At 39.9% G+C, this 13565-nt stretch overlaps 1 protein-coding gene across 4 annotated transcripts in view; it reads right to left on the bottom strand.

The window, feature by feature from the left end:
* ARMC8 (armadillo repeat containing 8) overlaps nucleotides 1-13565 on the bottom strand; it is a 52672-nt gene that overhangs the window by 30078 nt on the left and 9029 nt on the right. For 2 of the 4 annotated variants that reach the window (XM_083443271.1, XM_083443272.1), the window contains exons 3-4: nucleotides 11638-11709; nucleotides 4-146 (exon numbers count right to left, since the gene is read on the bottom strand). In XM_083443271.1, coding sequence (XP_083299397.1) covers nucleotides 4-146; nucleotides 11638-11709 — 215 coding nt within the window. The remainder of the gene's footprint in view (nucleotides 1-3; nucleotides 147-11637; nucleotides 11710-13565) is intronic. The other 2 variants (XM_083443273.1, XM_083443274.1) reach the window with 1 other exon arrangement.

Genomic DNA, 13565 nt, shown 5'->3' with positions numbered 1-13565 from the left:
TACCTTGTAGTAAGGCTGGTATGATATGGCAGTCCAGAAGAGATTTAACATTGTTTTCTGTACCCATTGCAAGGCTTCCTAGCACCACTGCACATTCAGTTTTCAGCTCAGTGCTGGAGGTTTCTTGCTGAAGCAAGTATAGCAACCTATACACGGAAACACAAAAGAAAAGTTTGACTTAGCAAAGCATAATTCAAACAAATAACATTTTTATGTTAAAAGTAAGCAGGTACTATGGAAAGGGGAAACACTGCTCTACTCTGTGTTAGCCCAAGTTGTGAGTTAAGTGTTATACACAGAAAGGACACAATCCTACGCTGGAGACTGTCCAGTCTACATAAGATGGACTAATAGGGATAAGGAGATAAATATCAGATACCAACACTAAGGAATAGGTGTGTAAGAACCAAAAGAAAGTGGAAGACTGGTAAAAGCAGGGTAATATCTAAGGAATCAAAGTAGCTCTCATTTGTAATTATATTGTTCTATAAGAAAGCATTAAGCAAAATAAGTTTGAAACCTTAGAACAAATCTAGAGCACATTGCCAAAAAACAAAATCTAGTATTGGGAACCTTTTACCTTCCTAGCCTCCTCCCTGCTATCACAACTAAACGGGATCTCCAGATGCCCATTTATAAAAAGGGATATGCTGTAACACAACCCTAAAGAAAGAGTTGGAATATTTTCCTCCCTCCCACTTCTGCTGAGGCATATGCAACTTGTTAGACAACAACAAATCTTAGCCCTGCCCAATATGACAACATGCAACGCTGGTGGAGCTGTCACATAACCTGGAGCAGGGGTAGGCAACCTAAGGCCCGTGGACCAGATGCGGCCCAATCGCCTTCTCAATCCGGCCCACGGACGGTCCAGGAATCAGCGTGTTTTTACATAAGTAGAATGTGTGCTTTTATTTAAAATGCGTCTCTGGGTTATTTGTGGGGCATAGGAATTCGTTCATTCCCCCCTTCCAAAAAAAATACCCACCACATGGTCTGAGGGATGGTGGACCGGCCCACGGCTGAAAAAGGTTGCTAACCCCTGACCTAGAGTTACAGTCGATGCTGCTGTTCTGCTCACAAAGCAGACTTTCACTCATGGAACAGAACTTCCCCCTCCTCTCCCCTAAAGCTCCCTACATACCCTCGAAATTGGCCATGCCCACCTGCCAATCAGGTGATCAGATGACATTTAAATTGGGCCATACCACTGGCCTGATACTGATCCGGCCTTTGGAGCCAGAAAAGTTCCACATCCTGATCTATGAGATTCTTTCACAGACATACAGAAAGTACTCCTTTATTCTAGACATCAAATTCCATTAAGGCTTACACTGATACAAATGATCTGTTCACTACAGCTGGAATTCACTTTAACTGTAAGCAATTGATCCTACTGCTTTATTTCATTCTATCATATGAATTCTGTCTTTATTTGGGAAGATGGTGCAGTTATTTCATAAAATGTTCTTTCAACTGAAGGACTTTTAAATCTAAATGTATTTTCAGATGACTACTTTATTAGTCACCAAGAATTAGGATCAGCTTTACGTCCCTCATCTTTCTGAGATGTATTTCAGAGTTTTGCAATGCAATCTTATCCATGTTCACTCGCAAATCCTACTGAATTTAATGGGTATGGTAAGTGGGGTTAGGATTAAAGCCTTACTTTATTAGGAAGGTATCCCATTTCAGAAGATCACACAAGTTCACCAGAATGCCCTCTTCCAGAAACAGCTCAGAATGCTGCCTGAGGTGCTTAATTCAGTAGCTATAGTGCCATGTGCACAATCCTTGTATACAGTCAAACTGACCAAATCAACCAAATTAGCATAAAAATATGAAACACTGAATTAATATTCATGCCATTTTTAACTCACAAGAACTCAAAGTATCACTGTCAAAGTGGATGGCTTAGGTTTGCCTGTCTAAATGCATGTACAGCTAAATGTGTAGTTTGGCTGTCAGTATCCTGCCACTTCAGACTAAAAGAAAGATTGGGGATGGAAGGTGAAAAGCAAAAGCTGTTGCAGGTAGAATGCCACTACAAGATACCTAACACACCATACCATTTATCCAAGCTTCTTAGTCCTGTGCCACCTCACTACTCCTGAAAGTCACCTGTATGACTTTTCCCCTTTAACGAGGAAGGAAGCCAGAACTGAGAGAAGCTTCAAAACCTTTAAGACTTAATCAGCCCCCTTTTTGCCCAAAGAACTAGATAGGGATGCAGAACTTTGTTTGGCCTATATTCTTAAGAGAACTAGCCTAATTTGCACTTCCCAGACTAATACATGGACCTGAACACAGTACTTTGGGTTTTGCACTTGTCAAAATTTCGTGATACAATTCACTGCTCAAGATTTACACTAAAATGTGCATTTAGGATTAAATAAGTTTAGAAATACATACATCAAGATAATTCATATTTGCATTTGGATTTATTTTGTGATAATCAAATACATATTTAAATATAAATTTTCACAGAAGCTAATAAAAATGCAGATTAACGCAGAAACAGAAAGGAACAGAAACTGACAAAGACCAGAGAGACTGATCCATTCATTGAACTAGAACATACAGTCATGGCTCTCTGCCACCTTCATCTGTAAGAAATGCTTGTAATACATCATTTATCCTCCTAAAGCCACAGTTTCATCACCCAGAGAATGGTACACTGAGGAATACAAAACATCCCAACAGAAAGTGATGATGAGGTCATAACAAAATCTGACCCATCTGATTAAACACTCAGAGGTTCAAGGGTTTAGAAGCAGTATTCACCAACTCAGATCCACAAGGCACTACACACAGTCTGGCTAGATAAACTGCTAAAACTACTCTTAATGTGTGCCAAGAATGTATGCTACTCTTAATGTGTATGTGTGCTACTCTTAATGTGTATCAAGAAGATAACTATCTACAAACATTTTAAAGGCTGTCATATAGATTACTCTAATTTGTTTCCTGCAGCCGAGAGGAACCAAACCAGTGGGTGCACAATTATAAGAAAAACAATTTAGACTAAATATTATGAGTAACTGATGTCTTAACAGCTTGTACAGTGGAATAAGCCATTTCAAAAGGCTGCAGATTTTTCCTTAGCAGCAGAGACTGAAAGTCATGTATCATGGATATGGTGGTTGTAGATTCCTGATTTGGCAGAAGGTTAGACTAGATGACCATTAAGATTCTCTTAAAACTCTATAATTCAAAGCCCTTTTCCCCTTACTTATAAACATAAGAATACAAACATAACATCCTTTAATCCCTCAGACTAATAAATTACTTCAAGAAAGGATTTTTTCCCTCCCATTCTTGGCCTAGGTTCTAACTCATCTGATCAGTTCACTACTCAGGCTTCCTCAACCTTGGCCCTCCAGATGTTTTTGGCCTACAACTCCCATGATCCCTAGCTAGCAGGACCAGTGGTCAGGGATGATGGGAACTGCAGCCTTAAAACAGCTGGAGGGCCGAGCTTGAAGAACCCTGGTTTAATTCAAGATATCAGAGGAATATTTCCTTGACCCAAAGTTTCTGAAATCATTTTTCTGCAACAATCTGAATTTGCCATTTCCCAGGAAGCTTTTTAAAAGAGAATAATTATTTAGGCTTTTTGCTTTGTCAAGGTATTTTATTCAATAAAAAAAATAAACCACACAGGTAACAGTCAAGAAAGCACAACACAAATAAAACAAGTATGATGAAGTACATAATTCCAACTATCAGTAGTTCTACAAATTTTTGTTCCAACCACTGTCTTAGGGAGAACTGCCCCATGATTTTATCCTTCTAAATGGTTAAAACATTATTTCCAAGACAGATTAATATTTGATCCTATGGATCGTTTAACCTATGTAACTACCATACTCTTGCACTCATATCCACAGAAATGTTAACTATTCAAGCATTTGACCAATAAAAAGAGATTTGGTCAACAGACTTGTCAAATAATAGACAAAGTTTTTTGTTGTTTTATTTTAAAAAATATTAACAAAAGATACTTTATCCATTAAGTTTGATACTTTCATTTTTTAGACAAATTATTTTCAAACAACAAATGTATATGTTTCTAGACTCAAGTCCAATCCACTACTTGACCTTCTGTAAAGGTCAGATAGCCACAGCAGATTCTCAGGATGCTGCAATAAGTAAGAGGGAATCAAAGAGAGAGACTTATGGCCCCAATGACTGCTTGTGATCCTGTTCAGAAATACCTATGGTTCTACAAGGTGGCTAGTAGAAGCAGCCTTGATATGTTGTTATTTTTGATAGTAGTCAACTGACCTAATTTGGACCAGTCAACTGACTGGCAGCCTCAACCTTATATGTATTCAGACATTCTTCCTCAACTTCCTTGTCCTATACTAATTACTGCAAGTACTTAACCACTTCGTATTTATGTTAATTATACAAACCAACCTCTTACTTTACATCCCATGCAGAGACTACAGAAAAGAACGTTCCTTAATAGGATCATGAGATTCTGTTAATTAATCCTCTTCAGAAAGAATCTCAGTAGCACATTCCACACATTTGCTTAAGACTGAACAAAAGGTATGTAAAAAAGGTATCCCTCCCCTTTGCAAACACACACATTTTAACTCTTCCAAGCAATATGGAAAAGTGATTAACTGGATCTCTTACTGAAACAACGGGAGATAATTAAGTAGAGTGGATGCTCGGGTTGCGAACGTGATCCGTGTGGGATGCACGTTCGCAACCTGCAGTGGCGCGTCTGCGCACGCATGGGTTGCAATTCAGAGTTTCTGCGCACGCACGGCCGCCGAAACCCGGAAGTAACCTGTTCCGGTACTTCCAGGTTTCGGCAGGTGCATAACCCAAAAAAACGCAACCTGAAGCGGCTGTAACCTGAGGTATGACTGTACTCTTAATGACATTTTTATATAAAAAAATGAAAAGATGTCAAGCAGAAAAAGTCACACTTACCATACTTGACGTTATTCATACTTCACTACTAAAATTTTAATATCACACCTACCCCAAAGTGTATACTCAATGCACTTCACAGTGAATCACACTTTCAGGTGAGTGAACTTGTATAATGGATGTGTTTGTCACATTCACTACACTACACTTTAAGTGTAAACCTAAAACATTGAAAATATGCACAGAAAATGCAATTACTCAGATTTCACTACTACAGTGGTCTGGTTCACATATCATGGTAAATCATAGACTGAAACAAACTATGCTTTACTGTGAACCATTTGCTTTCTCATGTGTACAGCTCAAAAAACCTAGATCACATGTAGAGACAAGTCAGTATTATGGTCTGCTCCCTTCTGGCTTGGGTAAAGGAAAGAGTGAGGTAAGTGGGATTTGACCATAGCTAAACCACAGTTTGTTTCACACTATAACTTACCATGATGGCAAACAGTGCCAGTATTATTAGTAGTAGTCCACAAGTAAACCCATCCAGCTATTATGCTGAACTTGTTAAAAACTCCTGTGGCATAAAAGATTGAACACAAATGCAGCAGGTCTGTGCTAACCCATATGCTCTGGGTACATGAACATTGCGGCAGCATTTTAATTCTTTGGCTCAGGTAGGTATAACTACACAGCCTTTCCCCAAAACCCACCCTGCACCCCAAGAGTAAGGAACAGTAGTTGAAAAGAAGACTCTCCTAGTTGGCAAAGGGAAGAAAATTCAATATTACAGCAATTCCAAGCCATCACTTCTGCAGGTCAATCTCAATGCTTATTCCAGAAACAAGAGTTTAAAAGGTTGCCTGTGATTATCTTTTTAAAAAAAAATAACTTTAGTATCTGCAGCAGGTCCAAACAACTCCAAACACTGAGAATGAACAAGCCTAACAGGATAAGCTTAATGGAAGAAGTGACTCTGTTTATCACTATGATCAGTTTCTCACACCTAGCATATCAAGTAGAGTCATGCACAAACTACATAATAGCATTATAGGCTTTGGTCATCATAATCAACTACTCTGAAGTCATTAGAATCAATAGTATTATCATTTTTAGGTATCTCCCATAAGATTACTTTCTTTGTGAGGAATCTAAAGGCACTCTGATCCTCAGAGCATTTTCACTAAGAGTGTGTCACTTAAAATAGAATCATCTGCTTGAAGCTAAGCTGGTCTGGTCAACACCAAGATCACCTGGGAATCACATGCACACCATTTGGGTTTCACAACGGAATAAAAGTGGGATATAAATGTAATAAAGTTAAAAAATAAAGAGTATTTGAAGGCAGAAGTCCAATGTTACATATGCACTGCAGGATTCCATTCACCTGCTGATTAATTAGAAGTATTAGGCAATCATACATTGACAATATTGACAAATTGCCCTAGAGCAGGGGTGGCCAACTTCCAAGAAACTGAGATCTACTCACAGAATTAAAAACTGGCAGTGATCTGCCCCTGTTTTTTAGGGGTTCAGGTCAAAGTTGCTGAGCTTTTCTTAGGGAATGGATAAGCCCCGTTTTCTTGGGGTTCAGGTCAGAAGTGGTGGTAAAGATGGGGGGAAAGCCCTATATTTTTAACCTCTCTTTAAAATGAGGGTCAACTACATGTATTGTAAGCCAGTGTGTACATGTACACAGATGCAAGCACCATTTCCTTATGAATCCTGTTTCCTTACATTACATTCCTCTTTCTCCTACATTACTATACTACAATTAGGCCAGGCTTGGGTGGCGCTGTGGGTTAAACCACAGAGCCTAGAACTTGCCAATCAGAAGGTCGGCGGTTCAAATCCCCGCGACGGGGTGAGCTCCCGTTGCTCGGTCCCTGCTCCTGCCAACCTAGCAGTTTGAAAGCACGTCAAAGTGCAAGTAGATAAATACCGTAGGTACAGCTCCAGCAGGAAGGTAAACGGTGTTTCTGTGTGTTGCTCTGGTTCACCATAAGTGGCTTTGTCATGCTGGCCACATGACCTGGAAGCTGTACGCTGGCTCCCTTGGCCAATAAAGCGGGATGAGAACTGCAACCCCAGAGTCAGTCACGACTAGACCTAATGGTCAGGGGTCCCTTTACCTTTACCTTTAACCAAGCATGGATGATCATCTCCTATAATTTGCTTCCACTTCTGCTGACAAGTGTCATTTGTGCTTACAAATTACAGGACACAAATTAACACACCTACATAATTTATTTTTGCATGACTTTTTCTGCTAGTAATGAACTTTGAACATTTGCCTGTTTCAGCATGGCTTCTAGATGCAATCCTATGGTATTACAATGGAAAACTGCGTCTCAGGTGTTTCATAAAACTGTAGAGTTGGACAGGATCCCATGGGTCATCTAGTCCAACTCCCTGCAAAATACACAAAGGTGCGTTCTGGGTGTGTTCTTCACAGAAAAGCAGACACACTTTCTGGCCTAACTTGTCAGGAGATCATGAGATGTTCTTAAAAGGTTGCTGCATAGGCCTCATGAATATTACCACCATAACCATATTTCCTTTCTGGTTAATGTTGTTGTTTAGTCGTTTAGTCGTGTCCGACTCTTCGTGACCCCATGGACCAGAGCACGCCAGGCACTCCTGGTTAATAGAACATGCTATTTAACATCTACATGTAGCCACAGTGGCCTGTCATCAAGGGTTTTGAAGGGAAGTGTTACCAATATGCAGATGACACCCAACTCTTGCTCTCATTGTTCTATCTGAATCAGAAGAGGCACTGAGGTGCCAGACAGGTGTTTGCAGGCAGTGATGGGTGAGAAATGGCCCAACAAACTGAAACTAGGTGGAAAGACGGCCTGTTCTGGATGCAGTTGTATGCCCCTGGAAGCAACATAATCATAGCTTAGGGGCACTCCTGGATCCAATACTGTCCCTTGAGGCTGACCTCAGTGGCTAGGAGTGCCTGATTCTAGCTATGTCTGGTTCAACAGCAACAGAAGAATCTCTAGAAGTTCTACAGTGGGATTAAAACTACATTTCAATATAGCTCACTGCAGACTAACACTTCCAGATCTCTTAATTATGGGTAAGAGACAGGATGCATACCTGAGGCTCACGTACTACCCTTCCTCAGCATTGCATGATTCTTTTGCCTTCTTAACGCTAAATCTGCACCGTGCAATATTAAACATAGTTTGATACCAAGATTAGAAGTAGGTATGGTTAAGATTTGACAATGTACAGATGCAATGTTAATCATAGCTAGCAATGAGTGGGCAGGATGAGGAATGCACCAATCCAAGAGGGAAGAGCACACCTGTCAATCACTGAAAAGTCAAGTCATAGCCTACCAAATATTTAGAGACATCATTAATTTGTCAAAAAGCTTAAGTAAAATCTGATCAAACAGATGCCATGATTTCCAAAAACAGCCTCCTTCCAGTCTGCTCCGAGTAAACCTCAATGGTTATGAAAGAAGTTGTGATTATGAAGAAACTGACTGATCAAACCAGCATAACTCAGGGTCTTGGGCACTATCAGCCTCTTTACTTCCATCTGTCGTTATGGTGGAGCCCCAATTCACTGCTCTAGAAATACTGGACTATACTTATACTGAGCACTTTCAAAACAGATTTTCCAGAAGACTCATGATGTACAGTTTCTTTAATTACTTTTATATTCTGGTAAGCCAATAAATCATTAACAGTGAAAAAATAGAGAGTATTATACATTAATATACATTTGCCAATGGATTCACTGCTGAGTTAGGCTAAATAACACTGCCTTTCTATAAACTGGTTTTCAGTGACTAAGAATTCATAAGAAATAGTCACTGACAGTCTGATAAAAGTTATCAGACACACAAAATTCCTTCCAGACAAACAGCCATCAGTACCTTCTGTCCAATTTATCAAAACAGAGGTACACATAAATGAGTGGGGTACTGCATTTGTTTTAGTAAGGCTACAAGAATTCAACATAAAGAATCAAGTTGTGGTGGCTGTGGAAATTGCACTCCTGTACAGTGATGCTATAGCAGGAAAGAAAAGCATGAAGATTACAACAAAAGTCAACATCCCATAAGCTGTACACATTTCCTTTGCCCAGCACAAGTCAAGAACCTAAGTGGCAGCATTCTTCTTTTATAAGTAAATTGAAACTGTACCATGTGATACAGTATATTAGTTTAAGAGTTTGTCTTGAAAAATTTCCAAACTCTTGTCTGAAGGTAAATTTACAAAACAAACCTTCTTGAAGTGAATGATATTAGAGGAACTTTAACATGGGCTGATTTCAGAAGTCATGCCACCTTATGCAGAAATTATGTTTGTTGTTTAATTATAACATCTAATTCATACAGAGAGGGCAGTGTCAGCAAAACCTGACAAAATTCTGAAAGATGGCCTAGTAAATGTGTGTCTTCCATGGAAAAGAGGCACAATTCAGTTAAACTTGCATATCTAAAAATACATGCTAATGTGTCTTCAAACATCAATTTTTTTATTTACAGTGGTGCCCCGCAAGACGAATGCCTCGCAAGACGGAAAACCCGCTAGACGAAAGGGTTTTCCGTTTTGGAGGTGCTTCGCAGGACGAATTTGCTATGGGCTTGCTTCGCAAGACGAAAATGCCTTGCGATTCCTGGGGGTTTTTTCCCCTCCCCCCCTTTTCCCCAAGCCCCTAAGCCGCTTAACAGCTGTTCGCTAAGCCGCTTAACAGCTGATCTAAGCCGCTTATCAGCTGATCTAAGCCGCTAATAGCCTTTTAGCAGCTAACCCGCTAATTCCTTAAGCCTTTAATAGCCGCTAATAGCCTTTTAGCAGCTAATCCGCTAATCCCTTAAGCCTTTAATAGCCGCTAATAGCCGCTAAACCGCTAATAGCGCTAATCCGCTAATGGGCTTGCTTTGCAAGACGAAAAAAACCGCAAGACGAAGAGACTCGCAGAACGGATTCTTTTCGTCTTGCGAGGCACCACTGTATCATAAAACTTAAGAGAGATTCATGAAGTGCCTACACCAGGGGTCTGCAACCTTTAAGACAAAAAGAGCCACTTGGACCCGTTTCCGAAGAAAAAAAAACTGGGAGCCTCAAAACTCATCATTATAAAAATAACTTTTTTGTCACTTTTTTATTATTTCTTTGTTTGACCCCTCAGAATTACTCCTCCTCATAGAAATAAACATTAAATTAACAAGTTACCTTTTTTTGTGTGTGTGTTCTTCACTCCCCTTCAAAACAGTGACCAGCGTACATGCCCCTTACAATGTAGCGGGCGGGCGGGAAGGTGACGTCGGGACAGTGCGTGACTAACGCACGCACCGTCCCCATGCGACGTCACAGCCAGTACAGCGCCCATCACAGTGGGGAGTGTCGGGGCACACAATGCGCCTCCTCTTCTCGCTAGTATCCACCCCGGAGCCGCGGCAAAGGTGTAAAAGAGCCACATGCGCTCCGGAGCCGCGGGTTGCAGACCCCTGGCCTACACCAAGTAGCTGAGGTATGCTGATTATGTTTATAAATGACAGTTACTGAAACTGATGTTTACACTTTTATGATACAGCTATACCTCGGGTTAAAGTAGCTTCAGGTTGAGCGTTTTTGGGTTGCGCTCCGCAGTGACATGGAAGTAACGGAGCACGTTACTTCCTGGTTTCACCGCTCGCGCATGTGCTCGACATGACATCACGCGCATGCGCAGAAGTGACAAATTGCGTTCACTTCAGGATGCGAATGAGGCTCCGGAAGGGATCCCATTCGTATCCAGAGGTACCACTGTACATAGCAATATCTAATACCCACAAAATACAGTGGTACCTCGGGTTACATACACTTCAGGTTACATACGCTTCAGGTTACAGACTCCGCTAACCCAGAAATAGTGTTTCAGGTTAAGAACTTTGCTTCAGGATAAGAACAGAAATCATGCTCTGGTGGCGCGGTGGCAATAGGAGGCCCCATTAGCTAAAGTGGTGCTTCAGGTTAAGAACAGTTTCAGGTTAAGAACGGACTCCGGAACGAATTAAGTACTTAACCTGAGGTACCACTGTAGAAGAAAAAGACACCAACCAGTAAAAATGCTAAACAATGTTCCAAAAAATTATGGGGATAATCAGCATCAGGGAGACAGACTGAAATGCAACTATTTTGATATTTTACAACTAAAGGGTTTTCCAGAAGAAATCAACCAGTTCCCATTCTTGTTTGTTTTTTGTTGTTTTAAAATGCAACATGAAGCTAGGAATACTAAACAAACTGCAAAAGGGATGCAATACAAGACTAACAGTCAGCAGGTCTCAGAGTCCTTATGTTTATTCAGGGCTACAAAAAAACATGGTATGACCTAAAAAAGGCATTAAACTTTGCAGCCCAAACTGAACATCTTACAGAAATACAAAAATTATATGTTTTGTTATACAAAGTTCTTATTTTTGGTAAGTGGGATACAGAGAAAACTTAAAGCTGTTTCAAATTGCATTGAATCTTAAGAGGCTTTACTAATCAAGTATGTTTGGGAAAGTATTTTCTGAGAAATGTGGGTATCACCCATAAAACCCAACTTCTGTAGTATAAATGTGTATGCATAATTGGTTTTATACTAGGAACTGGACATACTAATCTCAGCTACAGTGAAGAAAAGACAGGTGCAATGACAGACAGTCAAATTAAAGTCCCAGTATCTTAATAGCTTAACTTGAGACCTGCTGTGAATCAGTGAAAAGGAGAGTAGCAGAGGACATACCTTGGAACTGCTCCCAAAACAATCAAGTTGGCTTTTTGTTTGTTGTTTCCAATTACAGCATTTTTCATATCTCTGTAAATCCAGAAAGAGAAAGACCCTAGTAAATTATGCTGAGGTACTAAGGGCTCAATTTTGCAGAATTTAGTTCCACCAAAATCAATAGTCTCTAAAAAAGCTAAGCACTAAAAAAACAAACAAACCAAGCAACAGTCCCCACGACTTTCAGTAACAATTTGAATCTCTGATATTTTTCTATGACCCAGTTATTTAAATAACAGAGATGTTCATTCTCACATACTGGGGTGAGCTGAGGTGAAGAAATCATTGACAAGGACAGTTATCAATATCAAGAAAATAAGGATGTAGAGAGTCAGTGCACAATGAAAAAAATGGAAAGGAAATATGTAATAAGATGAGAACCTATCTTGTCTTGAATTTAAAATCACAGTAGAATGAAATACTGAAATATTTTCCTCAGTGGAAATTACAGTCATACAAAGCTTCCTTGATGCTAATCTTTATGCCAACCATCAACTTTCAATCATATTTATGATGCAGCACCACACACCTGTAGCTACTCTCCTCAAACCTTTTCTAGTATCTTCCAGCAATTTCCTCATTCCAACTTCAATTCAAACATAGTGAATGTAGACTTATTTCCTATCATCATCTTACCTTTTCTGCATTTACAGAAAGGCTATTTGCCTACTTCTCTCTATATTTTTATCAGTCAATTTGATACCGAAAAGGAATTAATCTTTTGGAACCAAAGAAAGTGATGATGTCAATAAGAATTTTAGAGGACGACAACATCGTTTGTTCCTCTAAAAACAATTGACAGTACAATTCAAATACCCTTTCAAATATTATGCAGAAGCAACAAAGAATGCTCAAGTGACTGTCTTTCCACACATTTGAGTAAAGAGGAGATGAACATTTAGCTATGATATTACATTTATCTCCCCAAGGTGACACTGATCTCTTATGAGGACCTTATTAACTTAGTAACTGTTTCCTACTTGAAAGCTTTCTCATCTTTGCATTGGAAGAAAAAGTTCATCAGTTTTAGATTTAAGTAAATATTTTAATAATAAAATTACAGTGCTAAAGTTTCCAATTGAACGACTACGTATTTTCTAGCATGCCATTGCTAAATTTCATAGAGTTGTGAATTAAAGAGATTAAGGTTGTAAAACTAAACACACTTTCAAGGGAGAAAGCCTCATGGAAGGAAGTCCCACTGTGCTCAGAGTAAGCCCTGTACTGCAAGTCTTTGAATAATTTGCAACAGTCATGAGCTTTATATCATTGAAGTAGGTCAGCCCTGGCCACCAACCACCGGGGGAGAAAGTAATGTTACTCACTAGCAATACTCTTAGCCTCACTCCCACCCCATTCACCCTGATACCGAGGCCCCCCAAACCACATGGTACCTATAGAGGGACTTTTGAATCCCAGCAGAAGGGGAACACATGGGCAGGGAGTCCTGTAATCTGAAATCAGCCCATGACATGCCAGAGATTGTTGTAGCCAAAATTGAAAAATTGTAATTTCCAGCAATTGATCTTTGGAGCCATACTACCTCCCATGCTGCAAGCAGAACAATGCTTTTGATTATCATAAATTTCATATTGTTTTAGAATACAGTGGTACCTCGGGTTACAGACGCTTCAGGTTACAGACTCTGCTAATCCAGAAATAATACCTCGGGTTAAGAACTTTGCTTCAGGATGAGAACAGAAATCGTGCTCCGGCAGCAGGAGACCCCATTAGCTAAAGTGGTGCCTCAGGTTAAGAACAGTTTCAGGTTAAGAACGGACCTCCAGAACAAATTAAGTTCTTAACCCAAGGTACCACTGTAATAAGGTGCAAGATTATGCACAACTGTATCAGTAACTGGGAAGGTGTGTTGATATGTCGATGTCAGC

Source organism: Podarcis tiliguerta (genome assembly GCF_965153285.1).
Source record: "Podarcis tiliguerta genome assembly, chromosome: 5".
NCBI lineage: Eukaryota > Metazoa > Chordata > Lepidosauria > Squamata > Lacertidae > Podarcis > Podarcis tiliguerta.
Note: the sequence above shows the minus strand (reverse complement) of the source record. Positions and strands in the feature narration are given on the sequence as shown.